Below are 24,165 nucleotides of genomic sequence, written 5' to 3' on the forward strand. Positions count from 1 at the left end.
CAAGGACAACAGGATCGCAGGCTCGTGAATGCTAGACGCGCCTCCAAGGATCCCATGCAACCTCCGTACGTTAAGGGCTGTGTTTCGGCGCAGCATAAAGCCAGACTGATCTGGATGGATCAGATTGGTAATGACCTTGACCAGCCTAGTCGCCAGCAGTTTACATTTTTGCTTTTTGAAACAATTCAGGTCCGCCTCCAAAATGTGTTTCTTTCTTTTTAAAGGCCCCCTATCACTCTCCAAAATTTCGATGCAATATCATGCAGATATTTTCTAGACCATTCCATGTTGATTTTCAACTTTTCAACAGGCTCTCTCAAAGTAATAGTAAGGTAGGTTATGGATGGAATTATTTTGACCACTGATACGAACATTCAGATATTAAGACCCAAGATATATATTTTTCTCAAAATAGGAATAAAACAGATAAGGCTATGGTCTGGGAGGTCTTAAAGGCACAATTAGTGGAAAATGGATCTCGGTCTGAGAATTGTAAGAGAAAAGAGAAGGAGGAACTATTTGAAATACAATCTGCAGCAGAGAAGGCATACGAAAATGCTTTAAGGGTAAAATCAGAATCAGAGTGTCAAATCTGGTAGGACAGAAACAAAAGAGTAAGAATCTTTTTCTGTAGAGAGATTTCCAATAACCAAACTTTCAACTGTTAGGTTTATGAGGAAGGTGAGAGGATATCCTGGACATTAAAGGACAAACAATTTTGGAATGTACTATCCAAGCTGAGAACCCCAATACTGGACGTCTGGCAAGTAAGTTTGCAGACCTCAAAAAGATCTTTGTAGATTATTATGCTTCACTTCATGAAGATGAGAACACATTTGCAGGATCCCATAATGGCAGGTCAATCCTAGAAGAAGTGAAACTGACTGCTTCTATCCCAAAAAAACACAAATTCCTTGGCTAACTCTAGGTCTAAAGATGAGATCACTGAGGCAATATATCAACTACCCATAATATAAATTGCTTTAAGAAATGGTTTAATTCGATTTCTCAAGGCGATTGATCCCAAATTCTTTTTAAAAAAAGGTGTATTAATGAATTTCTTTAAAAAGAGGAAACCAGAAACACAACCTGCTTTGTACCAGCCAATAACATTGATAAAATCTTTAATACAAATAATAACTGGATGAACACTATTACTTATGATATCATTCATCAAGATCAACGTGGTTTTGTTAGTGACTGAAGCTTATGTGCCAATACACATTATCTTTTTGAGTTTATAAACTTTGTTTCAGCAGACATTACCAATTCAATTTTGCCTGATGCTGGAAAAAACCTTTGACCATGTGAGTTGGAAATTTCTATTAAACTGGTTGTAAGAAATGTAAGTTTCCAAAGCAACTCCCAAGGTCAGCTTTATGAAGGCACTTCAGCTCTGGTTATAATTAATAATCAGTGTGCTGGCACATTATTTCCTAGTACAGGTACCAGTCAAGGCTGTCCCCTATTCCTTTTTGCGCCTTTTTACCCCTTAGCTCAATATATCCGTTCCCATAATGAAATGCATCTACTGTTGGAAGAGAAAAGTTCTCTGCTTGGTAAAGAAGTTAACCCCTGTAGGTGCGCCAGAGAGCTGCGAAGCAGGATGGCCACTGCTCTGCGGGTAGACGACAACCCAGCAGAATCCTTAGGCTGGAGGGCTCGTGGCGCTCAAATACCTAGTGGCCTCACCCCACAAGGGTGCCCTGGATCAGCCGTGACTGGGTGGTGCAGCCTTGGGGCCATACCCAGAAGAGAAACGGGAGACTCTGCTCCAGAGGCAGTCTAACCTGCTTGGGGCAGTGACGACCATGTGAATTCTGACATGCCGGGCCCTGAATTTGTCCCGTCTGCCATTTCCAGGCCTCACTCAGACTGCGCGGCCTGGCCACGTTTCACAGCTCCCCTTCTGAAGCTAGTCAGCATTTGACCTGCAGACCACACGTCAACGGGTAATGGCAGCAAGTCCTGGTGGTGTTTGATAGCGGTTCATTATGCCACGTAGGCTGCTGGAGAGGGTACCTGTGACTTGGGGGAACTTGAAGATAGAGGAGAGCTGTGCTTCCGATTGGGCGGTGAAGATATTCTGGGGAGGGGGCAGCCGCTCTGATGCTGGACAAGGTGTGTCTCGCTTATAGTAACGCATGGGCAGTGCAGGGTCTTCTGGGCCCAGCGAGCCTCTGGGGTGGCATAGCACCCAAGACAACCCACTGAGAACAGTGACAGATCGCCTACACCTGGACATGGCAGAGGCGGATTCTGGGTCTGCATGTTTCCCCCTAGTGTAGGGGTGTGATGGGACAAGACCTGTGCGAACTTCAGCCACAGGATCCACCCCCCTGGTCCCCCTCCCTTTGTAAGCTAATACTACTGCCCTCAATTACCTGCAATGGGTAAGCACGACAGTAAGCAGACAAAACTGTCATTCCAGACCAGACGAACCACAAATGTGGCGGATGCATATCCAAAGACACTGTGGTGAGAGGCCACTGGGGAAGCCTTCTCCCTGTTTGATCATGACATCTGGGAAATGTTTGTGGACTTCACACACGCCTCGGAGGTGGGGGATGTCCACACGGCCACCAAAAATCTTTTGAGGATGGAAAAAGTCTTGGAGGTTACAAAAAACAAGAATGAGGACATGTAGGCCAGATCCCAGCACAACAATCACTGCATACTTGGGGTTCCAGAAACTATTGCCTTGGACAGAATGGATGCTTACGTTGAGGGCATGCTCCGCTCTTATTTGGCGAGGCCTTATCCCTGATGTTCGCAATCGAGCATGCTCACAACTCGTTGGGCCCCCGCCGGGAGCCCCAGCGTACACAATCCTATAGAGACAGGGACATTATCTTGACGTTGGTAAGAGAGCGCCAGAATATCCAGTACTGAGGAAATGCACTTCTGTTTATCCAGATTTCACGCTGTCAGTACAATCAGCCAGTTGTAAATGTTTCCCAGCTAAACACATACCTCAGAAAGCTGAGGTGCAATATTTGATTATCTACACTGCTAAGCTGCACATTTTCCTTTAGTGTAAGACTCATCTTTTCTGAGACCCTAAGGTGGTCCTGAAGTTTTTTCTCAAGTTCGCTTTTGACCCTGGCCCTTTTTGCAGGGTTATCCCCAAACTTTTTGCCTTTTTCCACCAACTTTTCCAATCTTTTTTTGTTGGTTTTAGGACTCTGGGCACTTTATCACTGCAAACCAGTGCTAAAAGGGCATGTGCTCTCTCCTTTAAACATGATATGATTGGTGTAAACTCGTTTGGCATATTTATTTACTTGTAAATCCTTTGAACAGTGACATACCATATACCCAGGGCCTGTAAATTAAATGCTGCTAGTGCGCCTATAGCACTGCTTGTGCCACCCACTGATGTAGCCTTTCAAGCCTGCCTCAGGCCTGCTACTGCAGGGCTCGCATGCACAGTTTACTGCCACTTTAGCTTGGCATTTTAAACTACCTGCCTAGCCTTAAACGTCCCTTTTGTAACATGTAGGTTTTAGAAATGCACTTTTAGAAAGTGGGCATTTCTCTGTGCTTATGACTCTTTGTGCTTTGCAGCCTGACTCCCCATCCAGGTCTAGGTTTGGGTGACAGCTACACTTTGTGCATACTTTCCAGACAGCCAACACACAGGAAGGGTTGGGAGTGACAGGCTTACATCTGCATTAATCTACATACATATGGTCTTCCTGGGCTGGGACAGAAAGGGGTGTTCACACTTTATATTTGCATAGGCTGTGCGCTACCCTCACACAAAGGGCTGATTTACCCTTTACTGATGTATGGAGCCAGGGCTGGAGTTGAAATGGAGTGCTGTGCACTTCTAAGGTTTCCTTTGAAGTTCTCCTTGAACAAAGACAATTTTGAGTATAAGTACAGAGACTCTGACTCCATGTTTTCAGAGCACTTTTGGAACCGGAATGAATCTCTATCAGAAGGACTGCTGCACTGCTCATTCAGAAGGACTGCTCTTCTGCTATTGCCCTGCTACTTGATGGGGGGCCGATAGGAATTACTGGATTGCTTTTCTGCTGTTGCCCTGCTGCCAGCTGCTCCCAGACTCTGTTTTGCCATGGCACTGTGATGTTGCCAGGATAGATCACCATTAGAACTACTGGTTTTCTTGTGCTGGTCTGCCAGCCTACTGCTGCCTGCTTTGTGCCCCTCCCAAGTGTTGTCCTAGGACTGAGCAAACCCAGAAATGGCTGTGGGACTCGGAGTCCGTCCCTCGCCAGCCTCACATCTAGCGCGCAGTGTGCCCTTTATTTTCTCCCAGTGCGTGGGAAGCGTTGGTTATTGCTCCTGACCTCTTTGAAAACTAGCTCCTGATGAGCGCTGCGCATTGGCCCTGGGACAGTGAGGAATTGCTTCTACACCCTCCCGCATATTGCGTGTGCTGTGCTGCATCTGGCTGAGGTGGTAGTGCATGGGGATCGCCAGTACCGGCCTCTCTCTGAAGGAAGGGCGCTTTACACATCATTCTCTTTCCCCCTGGTTCGTGCCAGAGACATCCAGGATTTCCTTGGGCCTATGCCAACTGTCTGGAGCAGGAGTGCCCGCCGACTACAGCAACCACCGCCCAAAGGAGAAGCCAAAGCTCCGGGGGATTGTCGCCCCTGCCTTTCCATTGAGTAGCGCGGACTATAGAGTCCACTTCCCAGATTGACCCGAGAGGTCCCCCACCAAGAAGGTACAGTGGTCGGACTGCTACACACTGCATTTGCAGGCGGTCGCGTTTACAACCCTAGGAAGGTCCCATGCATGCTTTGGAAAGTCTTGTGCCTCACCCTGTGGCTGAGTACATCAATCCTTGTTGGTCTCAAGGGCCTAGCAGAGGGTTGTCTGCCACGGACCAAGGGAGACCTTTATTTCAGGGGCAGCTCGACTGTATAGTTAGTAATCGGCACACTGGGGCTCCTCTGTATCGCATGGAACCGAGTATTATCAAATAATGGCAAATAGGGTGGCTGATGCCCTGCAACCTATGCTACTATGGGGACAGGTGAGGATTCATGCATTTGCGGTGACAAACAATGTTTCAGGCGTCTGGTCTCTAAACCAGGTTACATTACTTTGGTGGCCCATGTACTTATGGTGATATTTGGGATGTATTCCTATATCTATTTTGTCCATTTCTGCCTTTGGAAGGGAAGGGGGTATTTTCTGGATGGTTCAACTAGTTTGGAGGTGTTGAAGTGGGTGGGGGTAGGAGGGTTTTCGTTATGGTGTTTGTTTTTTCATATTTCTGCAGAGCAAACACACACCTGCGTACAGTGACCTGTCCAGAGCCCTTTACTATGCTAGCATACCTAGTAAAAGCTGCATACCCAACATTCCTAACCTCTTACATTGAGATGACTACCCTTAGAAGTCTAACTTAGGATGTTCGCGGGTTAAATGATCAGCGCAAAGCCAGTGTTCTGTTCGCTTACCTATGCCAACACCACATTCACATTTGCTACCTGCACAAGCTTCACCTCACCAGAGACTCCTATCCCTAGCTGCGCGCTGGCTGGCTCACAGAAAAACATGCAGCAGTATATTCTAATTTCACACGTGGAGTTACCATTGTCATCCGGAAGGGCCGACAATGGCACACAAACACATTTATGTGTGATACACAAGCAGATGCATTGTTCTGCAATGCACATTTTTGAGTCTGTCTCTCACACTGGGCGCGGTCTATGCTCCTATTGTTGACTGTCCCGCTAACTTTACAGAATTATGGCACTGTGTCTGCAGTGGGGTACCGGCAACAGGGGTGAGGGGAGTGTGTGTGTGTGTGTGTGTGTGCCCGTGTGTGTGTGTATTTTAATGTTGTGCTCGATCATCACCTGGACTGCTCCGGCGACACCGCACCCAAGTGAAGCAGCTCAATTATGCCTCGCAATGGAAGACCACAGACTCACTGACCTGTGGCGACACGTACACCACTGAGACAGAGAGGGTACATGCATAGGCACCATGCACAATATCTGGTCCAGGACTGACCATTGGCTGGCAACGAAGGATGTAGTCCCTTGGCTGAGGAGCGTTGAGCACCTCCCCAGGACATTTTCTGATCATACACCAGTCCTCCCTGAAATCGCTAACTCTGGCACACAAGACCGAGCATACTCATGGCGACTCCCCACTAATGCCCTCGATAACCCAATCTTCCGGGATGAGGTGCAATCGAATATGACAGAATATTTCTCACTTAACTCACAATCAGTGTCCTCTGCTTCCACACTTTGGGAGGCTTTCGAAGTTTCCATCGGGGGCATGTGTATACCTAAGCAGGCTGTGGTACTAAGGGAAATACAAACATCTTACCAAGCTCAAATTGGGCATTTATGCCCTCAAACTAGCCTTCATCTCACAAGATGCAAGTATGCTTGCCTCCATCCGGCAGAAGCTTAGCAAATAGGAAATTGAGGCTCTGCAGGAAAAACGCCATCTCAGTAAGGAGGTGGTTGCCCGACAATATGGGTAGGAGGCAAGTGCGGGGCAGGTACTGACCAAACTGTTGGCCATCCTTTGGCTAGCGACCATATTACAAAATTACTTGATGACCAGTAGTTGCCCCTTGATGACCAGTAGTTGCCCCGGACCCAGAGGGCCTTAAGAACACTATGGCAACTATTTACACGGACCTCTACACCTCAAAGATTGTCACAATCCAGCTTGACAAGACAAGTTTCTGGATTCTATTCAACCCCTCTGGCTCGAGAAGCCCATCAGCAGTATCTCGATAGCCAGTTTTCGTCCGACGACATAGTACAGGTGAAACAGGGCATGCCTGGAGGCAAGGCATCGGGACTAGATGGCCTGATTGTCATTTTCTATAAGTAATATGCCCAGTTTCTTGCTCTTCACCCTTTGCAATGTATGGCTGGGTCTTCTGCCCCCCACTCTGCGGGAGGCGGTAATTGTCATCATTCGGAATCCAGGAAAGCCCACAGATCAATGCGACTCCTACCACCCACTATCAATGATCAATGTGGACAATAAAATCCTTACCAAATTACTTGCAACCCCACTGACGCCACTACTGCAGGATATTGCTCGCCCAGATTAATCAGTGTTTGTGTCTGGGGGAAACAAGTCTCATAAGTTACATACAATATATTCCCCCAGGCACTTCATTAACCCACAGCTTAAGGCAGTGGCTCCTTTGCTTGACGCCACCAAGGTGTTTGACTCACTGGAGTATCCCTTTCTGTTCCAGCAGCTGGGACATTTGGGTCTCAGCCCCCACTTCATCAGCTGGGTCAAACTTTCCTAAACGCTACTGTGCACTAGATTGCGCATCAATGGCGTTGGTATGGCCTGTCCCCGATCACTAGAGGTACCAGGCAAGGTTGTCCTCTCACCCATTCTTTTTTGTCATTGCGGTGGAGCGCATTGCTGCCCGTTTACTCTAGCACCATGCACACAGACGTCTTGCCTTCTATGCCAGAAGTATTTTATTTTCCATGTATGCAGATGTCACCCTATATTTATGATACCTGCATGCTAACATAACTCCTGTTTTGGTGGCTTCACTGGTTTCCATATCAAATGGTCTAAATCAATTATTTTCCCCACTTATCACTGTGATGGACTGTTTCACTCCTGATTACCAACTACAATAGGTGAATGGCCCAGTTCATTACCTAGGTATATGGATCAGTAGCGATACTGATAAGCTATGGAGAACTAACTACGGCACAACAATGACGTGGCTCGAAGTTCATGTGTCAGCCTGGCATCGCCTACCGCTCTCCATGGCTGGGAGAATTGCTATTGCTAAGAAGCTTATCCTTCCAAAATTTCTGTACTTCATCATAAATATTCCCATACCATTTTCTGCTGACTTTTTCAAAGAACTCCGCACAAACACGTGACACTGTCCTGGGCTGTCAAGTAACCACGGGTCTCCTGAGAAACACTGATCCTCCCCTTTGAGCAGGGCAGACTGTGCGCCCCGGACAAGGAACTTTATTACTATTGAGTGCTAGCGCAATATGCACATTTCTGCATGCATCCACCCCCTCTCAACCCTGCATGTTAAGCATCATGCTATATCTGCCTGCCCGTCGCTCTCTGGTCGAAATAAAGAGCATTGCTTTTACAATGTGGACGCGGGATAGACTGCACCTCTGAGCCCTCTTAAGCACCCTATATTCCCCACACACTCTCCTGAATGGTCACCCGCAGCTCCTGGATGCAGATTGAGAATGCCGCCAATTAACTCTGTTGCGGCTCCCTACGCTATGTGATTTATAGCCAGAGGTACAATTCCTATCATCATATCACATATCTACACTCTAAAATTATACTCCGCTCAATGTTTTCACATACTTCAGATTTCGGGCTACAATCCAAGCCCTACATAATAAGTTTCTTGCTGCGCCTCATACATTCCATGCGCTAGACAAGTTTCCTACCAACCCATCTCCACAGAAATTGGCCACACCCTTGTACAGGATCATGCAAGAAAAGTCACCCATATGCACCCCCACAGTGTACTCCAATTGGACTGTACTTGCTCCTCTTCTCACTGCAGCACAGTGGCGATACTGCTGCGGGCTGACTAGGACAGTCTCTACCAAATACCGACCAAGTTTATTCACATAAAATTTTAAGATGATGCATCCTGTAATACTCCTCTTTTGGTCCCTCATCTATTGTGTCATAGCCAAAAAGAGCAATAGTATGTGTGTGTGTGTGTGTGTGTGGGGGGGGGGGGTCTTTTGGGGCCGATAATAAGTGATTGAGGCAATGTCCTGGACGTCCTTAGTGGAGCTCGATGCTGACCACAAAGTTATTACTCCTGACTAGGTGTAGAGTCGCAACACACCAGGTGTGTTGTCCTGTACCTTAAATAGATAGCTGGTTGCGCAATGTAACCTACTGCCAAGAGCAACTTACAGAATACCTGGAACTGCTCCCCAAGGTTCCCGCCTGGTAGATATCTGGCCCTCTTTCATTAAATATATTTCATTCCGTACAGACTCTGCGGGAGCCCAGAATTCCCTCAACACAGAGCATTTTGGAGGCTTCCCCCCCCCGAGAGTGTCAACACCCCTCTATAGCCAATCTTCCCTCCTTTTATTGCGCCCAGCACTCATTTGGTGTGATCCCAGTTTGTCATGGAGTCATACGACCTGCTGAACCTAGCAGCTCCCGCACTTGTGTAAAGAAATACTGTGGGTCCACTGGGTTACAATTGTTAACTGTTGGCAGATCTGTTCTGCGGTCGCTCCAATTTCTTGTCTCTCTGCACTGCTACAGTGGTCTTCATCTGCTAGATGTCTTTGATTTGTCCTCATGTTTGTAGTACTTTGTATTTGCTGTACCCTTAATAAATGGACGTTTATCCCTGCCCTGAATGCCCTACTGTACTAATGTCTGGATCCCTAATGCTTTTTAGTCATAGGTGAACATGGACCATGTGAGTGCGCCACGACATAAGCCAGTCTCACAGATTGCAGTCTTGTTGGACTGGGAGGGGTGCCCAAAGCGCTACCTCAAGAGAGGTGGAAGGCTGCAGCCTTCATCAGGAGTTAAGCAGCGTAAGCACGGTGGTGGCAGTATACCCTGTAGTGAGCAGGACCGTGAGGCCTACAGACCAACTCAACTTTTAAAAAGTTATGTAACCCCTGTGTGCCCTGTGGCCCTCTGAAAGGAGTTCTGTCATTTAACATTTGGGGGGTGTGGATCGAAGCTAAAGCTATATGCTGACAACGTTGCTCCATCTTTTTACTTTAACACAGAAGCAATATGGAAAGGGTTCTCCTAGCTATAAAACGGTACACGGGGATACAGAATTAACAAGTTCAAAATATTTAATACCACCCCTGACAACCATCCTTGAAAAGTGAGGGCGAATTATAATCAGAACCCCTAAGGTATCTAGGGGGCTACTACTTCGAACAATTAGTGGATCCATTCTTTCTAAATTACATTCCTTTTATGAATACAATTGACTCTCCTCTTTCAATATGCTAAACACTTCCTCTTTCAGTGATCGGTAGAATTCTACTGATGAAAATGTCTATTCTTCCTTAATTTTTATTTTTCAAACTTTTTTGTATGCTGGATTTACATTTTTTGTTAAATGGGAAAAAATTCTTACTTCCTGCCAAAATCAGAAGGCGGCCTGGGACTACCCAATTTTGTGCAGTTTTATGTGGCTTCCTGTAGATACATGATACAATGGTTCTCTATGTTCGTTTCTAAATTCTTTAATTCCTTAGTTCATAATATCTTTAAAAAATATGGCACACACAGTTCGCCGGGGTCAATAATAGAACTCATGGTGCCCAAAACAGTTAGGTTCAAAACACTGCAATTTTTGTGGCATAACACACGAAAGCTGTTTTTGCAATATAAAATCCTTAAGATTTACGCTGAAACTCCTCTTTCTAAATGTAAACTTCTATTCTCCTGCTTAGCAGATGGCGTCATTAATAGTTGCAGCACATTAAGGATCTACACATTAGGGAACTTTAACTGATCTAGAATTAAATCATGTATGTAGATGCACTCTATGGATCTTTTTATAACTGCTTGGGTAGGCAGATAGTTTCTATTGTTCACAAATTCCCAGCAACTGAAATATTTCTGTCAGCCAATATAGTAAGAAAAGGAAATATAAAGAAAATGCTAAATATGCTCTCTGCTTTTGGAATATGAAAGATTAATAATTCAGCGATCCTGGATCTTGTGCCAAATGGGGAAGCAGGACTCCTCCAATAATAAATCAAATGTTTCCCACAGTCAGCAACAAATGCACTAGATGTGATAAAGAAGGGGTATGGATACAAGATTCTTTTCAGTAACATAACTCCATGGTGGCTAGAAGGGAAGTTGACCAGAAGTGGGGTTTTCCGGTCATCCTGATACTAGATAGGTAGGAAGCTAATATGGACTGATGCATGCAGGCTAAAGAACATTTATATATCACCAAAGCATGCCAAAGCAGATTCACAAATATTTGGGGCAAATAGTTGAGCCTGGCAGACGATGTACCCTGAAGAGCCCTACCCAAAACAATGAGACAGAGGGTGGTCTGAGACAAATGAAGAAAAAAAAAGGCTGGCCTGGGAAAATCAGGACAGCAGGATTTGGAGGGTTTTGTGGATGGAATCCTGACAGAAGCTCTTTACGAAACGTGGCATATAAATTCTGTATATGTTGCCTGATATGTGTGTTCATCAAAATTCTAAGGTGGGGAGCGGATTGAATGTGTTTAATTTTTTATCCCATGATGTGCAATGCAGACTTAAATGAAACCAAGGGGATTGGGAAAAAGTATTCTGGTCTTGGGAAGTGGTGTCCAACCTTTGGCAAGATATCTTTTTGCCCATCACCGTCAGAGTTGGGCACATTGTCAAACCAACATTAACAGCTTTGCTCGGCCTAATAGTGCCATCTGTTTTAGATAATTAAGGTTTATATTTCATTTTTATATCTACGCTCATAGCCCGTTGTAAAGGGAGCACCTTTGACTGAATAGGTTTTTAGGAAACCTGAAAGGTGCGCTACTGCAGAAAGTAGGTGACCTATCTCATGGCTTTAGGGCAGTCACTGCTGTTCCAAAGTCTTTCAAACAAGATGCTATGAGATACTGTGTCGAATGCAGGACAGAGATACAGCATTAGTACTGCTGTAGAATCGCCAGTGTCCAAAATTTGACAGACTGATTCTGTAGAGGCTCACTCAGTATTGTAGGGGGGACAAAAACCTGACTGAGCCATGTGAAGCAGGTCATTGGCCTCAATGAAGATAGAAAGCTGCTTATTGACATGCTTCTCATTGATCTTAGAGAAAAGTGGAAGCAGCAAAATGTGACATATTTTTCGGGCTTGGTGGGGTCCAACAGAGGTTTTTAAGGAGTGGCACCACCATGGCATGCTTCAACTACTGGGGGACGGGCCTAAAGCCAGGGAGCTATCTAGTAGCTCACTTAGTACGGGGTGCACAACCTCCAGGCACCACTCCAAAATGGAGGGCGATGCTGGATCAAGCGGGGAGCCAGACTTAACTGAAGGGTGATGTAGGGTCAGCTGCTCAGGTTCAATGGACTTGAAGTTCAGCAGCCTAGGGCTGTCATCTGATGGATCGAACCAGATACTTAGACAAGGAGCGTCTTTGACCTTAGCGGGAAAAAGAAACAAATATTTGCCACCTTTTCAGAGAAAAACTGAGCTAAGGAATGCTTCACACTCATCAATAGATAGCTCAGAGAATGTACAGTGTAGTGTCAGCTTGAAAATTATGGCATCCCCTCCCCCTCTGGGTTTCCCTGTCAAGTCTTACAATGGCAAAATCTTGGGGAACGACTTGCATTAAGTCAAGGGAAGAGTCCTTAGTGAGCCAGATTTATGTCAAAAAGAGTGCACCCAGCAGACGCTGTTCGAGAAAATCATAAACCACGAGTTTATGCTTAACTAGCAAATGAGGGAGAAGAACTTGGCAGAACACGGAGGCAGGGAGGTTGTATTTAGCTCAGTGTTTGCGACCAGAGAGGTAGAATGTGAGAATCGGCATTTGTTACATCATATCTAGTGTGTAGTAGCAGGCGTTGGGCAGGAAGTCGCAAGGTTTAGCAGCTCTAATTTAGAGTACTGCAAACAGGCTAGCCCTAAACAACCAGGGGCCTTCCTTGGCCCCTGGCACAGTTTAGGCACGAACAGGCGCAGAAGGACTTGCCATTGCACCGACGTGCACCGTGAATGGTAAAATATCCCTCCTCCTAAAAGGGAGTGTGGCTAAGGGCGTGACTAACACTGAAATCAGTAGGGCAAAATAAAGCAACCTGGAACCCAGCAGTTCCCCTCCCTTCTGGAAGGCTTCCCCACCAGGCCTGAGCACTGGCAAATCAAATGTGAAACAAACAAAATCGTGAGAATCGTACATAATAAACACATTAAAAGCAATGAGGGCAGCCTCTACCATGATGGCTCAGAAAAGAGTATGGAGCCAGGCACCTCCACGTGGTAGAATTGCTACATGGAAAGCAACAATGTATCAGCAGTGATCTGCTTACAGCGCGGGAAGCCAAGACCAGCACAGTCCCGCACTATGCATGGTGTAATAGTCCACCTCCTAAAGGTAGGTGTGGCTATGGGGGTGACGAACCCCAGAACAGGGAGGACAAAATAAAACAACCACCAGGCAAAATAAAACACCCACCAGGCAAAAGTACTGGCAAATCAAATGTGAAACAAAAAATTGTGGGAAAAGTAAGTAATAAACACATTAAAAGCAATGAGGGTAGCCTCTCCCAATATGGCTCCCAAAGAGTATGGAGCCAGACCCATCCACGCGGTATAACCGCAACAAGCACAGCAACAATGTATCAGCAGTGATCAGCTGACAGCTTAGCGCTCCTCAAGGAACACAATTCCAAGTTAGGTAATTTGGTAGTGCCAAGATGAGCTTGCTATGAAGGGATATGAATGGACATCGTATTCCTTCTTGTACTAATATTACATGAATTTTTCTGTATACATATGCATGATTGAATTTTGAAATACCAAATATGCCAGGGCACTTTAGAGAAACTTTTCTTGAGACAATGTGCAATATTTGAACCGAGTCGGATAATATACATTGGGGAAGCTATATTAATATTTTTAAGAGATCAATTTATTATTTATACATGGTAATTTTTATAATTTGTAAGACGCTGTACTACAAGTACTAGGTACCACAACTGTTGTCCCCCCAGCTAATTCTCCGGATGGGGTGCCCCAAATTGGAGAGGCCTGCATTTATCTCCTAGATCTTAACCTGTTTTTTGTGAAGTGCTCCATTATACTGCGTTGGAAACAATCTACTGCCCCTACCTTACTAACCTGGGCTCACTCACTGGTCTTCAGGGGTCGAGCGGACAGCACACTGCTTCAGAGACAGGAAGGAGCGAGCCTGAGGAAAGACTTATATCCCGGGCCTGGGATAGGATTCTGGAGAAGTTGAAAGAAGAGGAAGGGTGGGTATGTTCCCAATGTGTAAGCATTTATTTTCTTTCTATTTTCTTCTTCTGGTTAAAAAAAATGTACATGGAGAGCATTATAGTGCTGCACTTAAAGATTACGCAGATACTTTACATTACGTGTGTGCGTGTGAGAGAGAGAGAAATAATGCAGCTATCAAGTGTTTGTGGTAGAAGTAGAATATCGAGTCCATGGGCAGGTGTTTTTGTTTAAAGGCGAGTAAGCCTTGACGGTGTCAGTACTGTTTGACAGAGTGTTTTCAGTGGGAATATGGATTTGTTTTGCGAGTACATAGGTATTGAATATTTAGGTATTCGTTTTTGGGAGTGAACAGTGCATTTTCTCAAGAGTAGGCAAATCTCTATTGTGCAAATGACTGATATACATTCAATTAATTGTATCTTCTATTAGCTGCAAGGAACTGTTCTGTTGTGCAAAGGGAGGTGTGTAGTGTGTAGGTTTGAGGAATTTGCTGTGTGAATGGGTGACAGATTTAAAGTGCAAGTATTACATCAGGAGCAGGTTAGGGAACTCATTAAGAGAAGGGCTGATCTTGCTTAAGGTGGAGTTTTGTAGATGTGCAACTTTAACTTTATTACACTAGCACCTAAGTTTATACAGAGATGAGTTACCTATTGTAGTGAACCTTCCGTATGTGTGGACGGTGAATACTACAACTTGCTTCCAGCACCTGGTCTAACAGACGAAAAATGAAGACTGGTAACATATAACCAACACCTCCTCACTGAACACTATTACTCATTGTCAGAATGTAAACATAGGCACACATAATAATTATATGGTAACCTTGTATTCAGTTGAACACACTTCCATTGTTCCTTCTGTGAGCTGGGATTCTAGTTAGGTAACTAATTCAAATGTACTGCTCTTCATGTAAAAGCTTTTAGCTTTAGGAGCTGGATACTGGAGCTACTAATGTGGCTTCTTAACTGATCTTTCTTAACTCAAGCTCATGTAATGACCCAGCCCCAGGTAGAGACATGTTAGGGGACTCGGATATGCCTACCCAATCACTCTAAAACGCATTTCTGCCTGGGAATTGGTTCACATAGGTTTTACAATTATTGTTTTCGTTGCATGACGAGTGCAAAATGATGCAGCATCTTTCTGAGGGCAAAAAACCCAGTGTATATAAGTACTTTGGAAAGGCTGAATCAATCATCTAGAGGCATGTTCACGTTATATTTCACACAAAAAAGAAAAACATTAAGCAGCACTGTCACAATCTGTTACTGGCAGTTCAAAAAACATGCGCTCCTAATATTGTTGTGATGCTCCATTGCTATCAAAGATCTGCTGAAGCTGGGAAATGTTTTCACTTTCACCAAGATTTAGGCAAGTCAATACTCAGGTTTTACTCTTAGTAAACATTTACACTTGCTAAAAAAATAATGGCATCTTAAAATTATGAACACATGCATGCATTGTGAACGTCTTTTCATGGGCAAACCTTTTTCAATGGAAGAGGCGAAATAGCTTTGATTAGCATATTCAAATACCTTCATCTAGACTGTCCAATAGCAGGAATTAAAAGGGATAGGCTGAAACATTAAAGAGAAGTGGAACGTTTCTCTGCACTTTTGCTTCTGTGATATTCATGTCAACAGATATGAGGACAAGACATGAACACGGTAACGAAATGGGAAATGCCTCAACTTCTCATTTCAAGCATTCCAAATTTTCCCCTACCAGGGAGTTCAAAAGTGGTAAAAAAAAAAAAGTCAGCACCATCGCTCTGAGTTATTTACATCTCCATTTTCTGCAATTCCCAGCACACAACGGTCATTTCAAAGCTGAGGCCAAACTAGTCCGGCACTACAAGCAACATACCGATTTGAGTCTGGTGACCTTGGAAGCTAAACCATCTGCCATGCGCCTGTTCTCCTCGTCCAGCATCTGCTCCACTGAGCCGGGGCTCGCACCTGATAAGATGAAATGCATTCAAAGTCAAACATGCAAAGTAAAAGCTAATAAGTATAAAATGGCACTAGAAAATGGAGTATGGACGGGAAAAAAGACTGAGGGAGAATATGCTTCTCGTGGCTTGTTTGTAAGCAGCATACAGTCAATCTCCATCATTAATAAAACAATAACACACCTTAGCTAAAGGCAATGCCCAAATGTGTTGGGTAGAGTGTTACTTTAATCTGTAGATGAAGCTGCTTGAAACAAGACCAATGAAACTCTAACCTTTCTAGTAAACGTTTGGGAGAGACCACGTAAACCGCTGTGCTCCTGCCTCATTCACTTCATCTTGGCCCCTTCCTTTTTTTCTCTCTTTGTTCTTCTTTAAACAATTCTCGCACCCTTCCTTTTGTGCTTTGATGCAACCTAAGGCTCTATATCAATAACCAACATAACAAAATCGCACATAGTTGAGTGCCAGCATGAAACCTGTACGTTTTTGACATAGGACATGGAAAAAAATAGGTTTGCTTATGTCACTGTTGCACTTGTTACCCTAAACTGATAGAGCTTTCCAGTGAGATAAGCACTTGAAGCTATCATGTGTAGCCTGCAGCTGTCTGTTGGAGTATGACAAGGGCACAAACTGAACAAGCTGTTCAATAGGACCACACTACTTGTAGTGCAGCTAAACTGGAGAAGCAAGCAGTACATTTTTCCCCACTTTTTTTAAAATCATCTTTATTAGTTTTCAAACAGATTATACAGTCTTTGTCAATAATAACAATTGCATTATCATGTAATGGAATACAGAAGCACCTTTGGTGGGATGCCCAAACCATTTCAGCAACTATTTCCTTACGACAATGTTAACGTATTATACCATAATTCAAATATAAACTAACAGCATCTACAGTGCAGATACCTGTTCGGGGTTTTCTGAATTTATCTGAGATATGTCGGAAACTCTAGTGTCCAACCGTGTGTGGTTAAATAGGTTTATGCGTGTAAATGTTTGTACATATATATTAACGGGAGTTGGTGGGGGAGCTCCGTTATACATGCAGTTGTATTTGAAGTGTCTATGCCCGTGACCCAGAGTTTGTGTTCGCATGCAATAGAGGTACACGATGTATTCAACGCTGTTGTGACTGGTTATACTGAGTGCGAAGGGTAGTGACGTGTTCTATGTCACAGGGGAGTGTATTGCGGTCAATTTTGAGTCAACTGTAGCTAAATACTCTCGCCATTGTACAGGATTAACCGGCTGGGGTAACTGCAGTGCATTGGTTTGATGGGTCTCGTGTTCAGCTACAAGTTACTTACGTAGATCTAGGAGCCATGTTTGCATATTTGGGTCCATCGGTGACTTCCCGGTCATGGCTATTTTGCGTTTTGCCAATCCCAGCGCCAGGTCCAAGAGTTTGTTTAGATTCTTGCATTGGAAATTACGCTTTGTTATACCCAGCAAGAAGTGCAATGCCTGGGCAACTATAGGGGTGTGTGAAGTCTGTCAATGACCCCGCTACCTCATTCCAGAAAGTCCGGAGTCAAGGGCACACCCAGACCATATGAAAGAATGTTGCGTCCAAGTCAAGGCATCTAGGGTAGATGTCAGCCGAGGTATGGCACATGCATGCCATTATCTGCAGTGTTAAGTTTGTATGGTGGAGATAATTGAACTGCGTGTATTTCAACCTGGCGTTTGTGGATATTATCTTAGGGTAGCTTATGCATTGTGTCCATTGTTAATCAGTAATATTGATCACTAACTCCGATTCCCAATGCTCATGCAATGCTGCCAACAGGTCTGTTGAGTTGGGCCTGAGAGAGTTGTATGGCCCTGTAATCACCTTTTGCCCTGTTCATATGTTAGCAGAGTTTGTAAGAGGTGCAAGCAGTATATTAAAATAATTGTGTATTCTTTTAATACCAATAAGACATACATTCTACCGTATTTGGATCAGCAAGCAAACAGCCGGCCAAATCGATTCAGAGGTCACACAAATGATTTCTGTGGTTTACTTTGACGATGTATTAATTCCAGTTTGCCTCTTCTAACCTGGCCTGACATCCAATCCTGGCACCTTGGTAGAGATACTGCTTGATAGTGGTATCTTGCTCCATCCAAGTCTGAACAGTTGGATAACTTGCAACGACATATTTCCTGATTAATAGTACTATATTCTGATCACAATCTACAATGTAATCATCATGCATGATTTGAAACTCATAAAGGACACATTTTGCATAGATCAAGTCAGTGCGCTATTCTTAGATCATCAAGGCACCATTGTTCAAATCTATGTCCAGCCTTCTGCATCAAAATGCCTCATGGTGAGGATGTGGCTCCAGGCTCAGAGGGTTATGGGAGCTCACTGTTCAAGCTGCTCTGACTTGGCCAAACTTCACATTGGGTACATCTGCACTTAGAATCCAGAATCAGGCTCTTCCAACTCTCCTTCACATCGACTTGTTGGCCTGGTGTTGCAAAACTAGGATTGGAGACCATGCTTGCCCTAGGAACTTCCATTGCAGAACAGATTTCCAGAAGAGAGCCTAGCATACATTATTATGAAATTCTTTTTAGGGGATCACTTGAGGCACAGCAACTAGATTCCAGATTCTGCAAGAAGACTGGAAGAGACAAAATTGCAACTTTAAGGTCCTAATTTAAAGCATACCGAAACAGAGTAGGTTAGAGAGAATAATAATGTTAGACGTTTATGCCGTCAGATTGTTGAATTAATTTGCAATGTTTCAACCACCACACAGGGTTTGGTTCATAGCCTCGCCAGGTGCTCCAATTGAGCTCTTGATTTTTGTTGACTCAATGTTTTTTTCCTGTGATGATAACGAAAGGATTAAGGAGGCTGTGGGCACTAACGGTAAGATATACAAACCCCTTTTTTTGTTTCAGAACCTGTCATTTGCGAAGTTCCAGTTTGCCAAAGCAAAGGACTTTTTTATGTACCAAAGCAATTTTATGAGTCGGAAAAGCCTATCCAAACTCACAAAATGATTTTTGCAATCTATTCCTGTAGGAAAGTGGATTATTAGGTGTTGTGAATGCGAGCCCTCACCGATTAATGTCATCACAATGTATATAAGGTCGTTAGGGGGGCGTGGCCTGCAGCCAATGGAGGACGCAAATTAAGGAGCTTCGGACGCCGTCTCCCCGCAAATGCTAATCCTGATACTCTGCCGCAACCGCAGGTGCTGAAAGTGACGCCCCAGGACTGCGAAACGGGGCTGCTGCGTTTACCAAGGCCTCGGAGGGCTGTGCCCATGTGACTGGAGTTAAACTCGGTGATTCCTGTCCCCGCGCGCAAGATGGCGGCCGCGCGGTGAATGCTGTGGTTGCCCCGGTCCCTCGGCGATTGTGGACACCTGCCTCCGGCGGAATCACCTACACTAGCCTGGGCCGTCTGCGCTCTATCCCTGAGGTGTGCGCTGCAGAAAGTAATAATAAAGCCCCAGGACCCTGGAACCGGGCTACTGTTGTGGCAGCCCTGGGGGGGGTTAAAATTGCTGTGCGGCATTTCATGACTCCAGATATCCGCGCTCAAGATGGCGGCCACGTCATGAGTGCTGCCGCGGCCCCTGCCCTTAGAGATTGCGGGCGCCAGAACCCGGTGCAGTCATCCCAGCTGGGCAAGGACTCTCTGCAAACTATCCTGGAGGTGAGGGGGACCGGGCCGCTTAGTGCTGGGCTGATAGCGCTTCCCTACGACGCGACTCCATGGGGGGGGGGACGGAATGGCGGCCCGGGGCTATGAGAGCCTACTAACGAAGACTGCGTTGCACGAGAGCTGCCTGTGAGGACCACTATTTGCCCAACCAGAAAGCGGAGCAGTGTGATACCCGGAGGGAGGGTCCGAACCTCCTTGGGGCAACCGTAGGCCGCGCTAAATAGCGGTGTGGCGCCAAAGACTTGCTGCTAATAACTGCGGGCTGGGGCTGCTGCCGAATTGTTCAGGGAACTGAGGGCTTCTACTGCACTTCCATACAGCTGGCGCTGGTTCTTACCCAGAGGGAAAACCGAGCGGATCACTGGGTGAGGCAGCCTTGATTTGTTCCCCCCCCCCCACACTCTGGGGGCGCGGGACAGCGGAGGGGGCTGCGGCGGCGCAGTGGAGAGAGCGACTGGATGGAGGGGGGGCGCCTCCCTTCCCGGGGAACACCTGCAGTGGGGACACCTTGCGGGGAGCTGCGACGCATGGCAACAGTGGGAGATTCCTGGGCTGAGGAGTGAGCCCCAGCGGAACCTGCTGGCTCGTTTGGAGGCATTAATCAAGTGCTCTCAGCAGGGCGCCTGGAGGAATACTTGTTGTGAGGAGACAGACTTGCCTGCATTGAGTCACTTACCGTGTACTAGCCTGTTGGACCCTCTTCCTGTGGGGATTAGTTGGTTGGAGAGGAGAGTCCCGCTGGTCTGGCTCAGGAGCGGGGGAGTAATACCAAGGTTGTTGGGGCCCTGCTGGGCCTGACGCTCTCTCGCCTGGTGGCTGGGGGTCTTGCCTGAGAGTGGTCTGTGCGGTTGGGTTGCCTAGAGGCGGCAGTGACGGACGAGTGCCCTCCAAGGTGTTGTGGACGGCCAGGACTGGTGACCCCGGAAGACCCGTTCCCCCCAGTGGAAGTAGAGACCTGCGTCGCCGGACTACAAGAAGTGCTGGGTGGAGAGACCGAGAGTGAGGGCCACATAGGCTGGTCGCCATGGAAAAACCGCAAGGTTGCCAGGGGGGTTCCCCCGGAGTCCAGGGATGGAGCGGTGAAACAGCAGAAGCAAGATATCGTCGATCCGCCGTCAGAGGGGCTGATGCAGCGGCAGGTGGACCAGATCCTGCGTGCCATCACGGACACGAAGGAGGCGTTACAAGAAGACATTGCTTAAGTTTCGTTGGGACTGGGTCTCCTGAGGGTGGATCATGGGAAACTGACCAACCGGGTGAAGCACACTGGGGCTGCTTTGGAGGTCTTAGAACCAGCGCAGAAGGCAATTGATGTCCAGATGGGGGAGGTCATTTGCAGGCTCCAAGTACTGGAAAGAAGGGCGGAAGATGTCGAAGGGCGTAATAGAAGGAACAATGTACGGGTGGTTGGCCTTCCAGAAGGAGTTGAAGGAGACAACATGATCGATTACCTGGAGCAGTGGCTGCGTACAGAAGTTGCCCCGGAGGGCCTGACACCATTCTATACCCTAGAGAGGGCGCATAAGGTACCTGCTCTACCGTTGACGCCTGGGAGACCACCGAGGCCTGTGGTGGCTCGCCTACTCCATTATAAGGACAGAGACCTGCTGCTCCAGAAAGCACGCACTGCGGGTCCATACAGAGGGGACAATAATAAGGTATCACTGTTCCAGACTATACTTTTGATGTACAATGCCATAGAGCCTCGTTTCTGGCGGTTAAGAAGGCCCTCCGAGACGAAGGTATACAGTACTCACTGACGTTCCCAGCGCGCTTAAGAGTGACGGTGGGTGGCAAAACATTCTTCCACAATAACCCTGATGAAACATGGAGCTGGTTGGAGACCTACAGGGCAGGGACGGATGGAAAGGGAGGTGCTGAGGGGCAGATGGCGGAGGCGCCGAGATCGCGCCGCACAAGGTGTAACAGAGGACGACGTCCTGGGACTCAGAAACCTTCCACGTCACAGACGGAGAGAGCGGTCGGCAGCCCTGCAGGCCGTGACTGAGATCTCACAGGCGAACGGCACAGCGCCTCAAGGCGCGTTTGACTTGGAAAAGGAGAATGAGGAGACAGACTCCGATGGAACTGATGCGGGGAGTGTTACTATGCCGCTTGTCACGCCAGGGACGGCGGACGAGATTGTGGATGCCTGACCTTATGCAATGGTTTCCGTAACTAGTGAGTTGGGTCGGGGGCTCCCGGTATTGTTGTCTTGGGATGGGGTTGCCTAGGAGAGGCTTACTGATTTGGCAGACTTGGGTGGGGAATTGTACGCACCGGGCGGTTGATGGTGGGATTTGATGGGTGGATGCCGTGGGGAGGCAGTCCAGGTCTCATAGGTGCTAGAGCTCCCCCCCCTGGTTTCACTCTTAGAGTGAATCCCTGGTAGCTACCAGGAAGACTGTTAGTGGGCGGTTTGGGTGGGGGTGATTTTTGGGGTTGTTGTTTTTTTTTTGAGGTAGTTATAGCTGCCGTGTGCCAATGCAGGGATTGCAATTGTGGAACAAACATAGCCAGTGCTATGGGGACATCACCCGAGTTAAAATGTATCACGAGGAATGTACGGGGGATGCATACAATGTTGGGACACCACAGGGTCCATGCTTATCTGGTGCGTAGAGGGGAGAAGATAGCTTTCCTCCAAAAAACCCATGTGGATCGTGTTAAAGGCCAGGCATTGCACGGGCGCTGGAGGGGGAAGGTTTTTTATACAACGTATTCTGCTTTTGTCAGGGGTGTGCTGTTCTGGGTGAGGACGGGAGTTCCCTTACAGCCGACTCGGCAGATAGTGGACCCTGAAGGGTGGTTTATGGCTGTTAATGGGGAGGTTAGATGGGAGGGACGTGACGCTGTGTAGTGTGTATGCCCCTAATGTGGACCAGAAGGCTTATTTCACTTGGTTATCAGGGAAACTGGCGCCAATTCTGACTGGTTCTGTGCTTTTGGGGGAGATTTCAACTCAGTCACGGATACTGGGATGGATAGGTCTCATCCACCACTACCTCGGGCACCTATACATAAGCTTTGGAAGCTCCGGAATGACTGGCAGGCTGAGTGGGGGCTGATTGATACGTGGCGAGCGCAGCATATGGGCGAGCGGGACTATTCTTATTATTCTGCCTTACATGACTTGCACGTCTGGCTGGATGCAGTGTTGTGTTCTCCGGATGTCCATGCGCTGGTCCACCATAGCGAGTACCTGGCTAAAACAATATTGGACCATAACCCGCTACTGTTGGTGTTACGATGGTCTAGGGCATGGGTACTCACAAACTTTCTCTAAGGGGCCAAATTTACAGTGTAGTTTGTGGCCGAGGGCCGCACCGGTGGGGGCGTGGTCAGTGAGAGAGGGGGAGGGGCTAGAGACAAAAAAAAACCTGTGACCATGAGGTTGAACACAGGCCCTGGCAGCGGATGTCTTTGTCCACTGAGCCACCAGACCGAGCATACACACATACCTCTCTCTGTCTCCCTCCCTCTCTCTCTTTCTCTTCCTCCCTCTCTCTATTTCTCTACCTCCCTCTCTCTCTCCGTCCCTCCCTCTCTCGTCTCCCTCACTCCCTCTGTCTCCCTCACTCTCTGTCTCCCTCACTCTCTCTGTCTCCCTCCCTCCCTCTGTCTCCCTCCCTCGCTCTGTCTCCCTCCTTCTCTCTGTCTCCTTCCCTCTCTCTGTCTTCCTCCCTCTCTCTGTCTCCCTCCCTCCCTCTCTGTCTCCCTCCCTCTCTCTGTCTCCCTCCCTCCCTATCTCTGTCTCCCTCCCTCCCTCTGTCTTCCTCCCTCTCTCTTTCTCTACCTCCCCTCTGTCTCCATCCCTCTCTTTTTCTCCCTCCTCTCTTTTTCTCTCCCTCTCTCTCTGTCTCCCTCACTCCCTCCCTCCCACTTCCTCCCTCCCTCCCTCTATCTCCCTCCCTCTCTTGGTCTCCCTCCCTTTCTTTGTCTCCCTCCCTCTCTCCGTCTCCCTTTCTCTACCTTTCTCTAACTGTCTCCCTCCCTTTCTCTAACTGTCTCCCTCCCCGTCTTCCTCTCTCTCTCTCCCTCTCACCCTCTTTCTCCCTCCCTCCCTCCCTCCTTATGTAAATGTAAATGTAAATGTATAGGCATTTATATAGCGCACTACTTACCCGGAGGGTCCCAAGGCGCTTCGACCGCTGCGAAACCCTTCCTGGCTTCCCTGAGAGATGGTCCTTAATGGGTATCTCCAGGGTGAGACCAGGCATCCCCGGCGGTCTGGTGGGGCCGTTAGTGAAGATGAGGCAAGCTAATGCCCAGAGTTGCCGAGTGTGATCGCTGATCAGAGTGGGCACCGAGGCGAGAGAATTATCGAGGCCGCTGACCCTGGTCCAGAAACCTGCCGCGCCTGGAATCGAACCCTGGTCCCGGGCCGTCCTCTGCTCTCGGGTCTGCCGCCTCTAACCAGTGAGCCACACTACTTCACCTTCACCTTATGCCTCTGCCTCCCTCCCCTGACTCTCCCTCTCTCTCCCTCCCCGACTCTCCCTCTCTCTCCCTCCCCGACTCTCTTTCCCTCCCTCGCCTTCCCCTGACTCACCCTCTCTCTCTCTCTCTCT

General features: G+C 47.1%; 1 protein-coding gene across 1 annotated transcript in view; it reads right to left on the minus strand.

Moving 5' to 3' along the window:
* BET1L (Bet1 golgi vesicular membrane trafficking protein like) overlaps positions 1–24,165 on the minus strand; it is an 87,243-nt gene that overhangs the window by 32,814 nt on the left and 30,264 nt on the right. Inside the window, exon 2 of the mRNA XM_086956379.1 lies at positions 15,828–15,919. Within this exon, the coding sequence (XP_086812505.1) occupies positions 15,828–15,919 (92 nt within the window). The remainder of the gene's footprint in view (positions 1–15,827; positions 15,920–24,165) is intronic.

The sequence above is a fragment of the Lissotriton vulgaris genome, chromosome 2_1 (assembly GCF_964263255.1).
Source record: "Lissotriton vulgaris chromosome 2_1, aLisVul1.2, whole genome shotgun sequence".
Taxonomy (NCBI): domain Eukaryota; kingdom Metazoa; phylum Chordata; class Amphibia; order Caudata; family Salamandridae; genus Lissotriton; species Lissotriton vulgaris.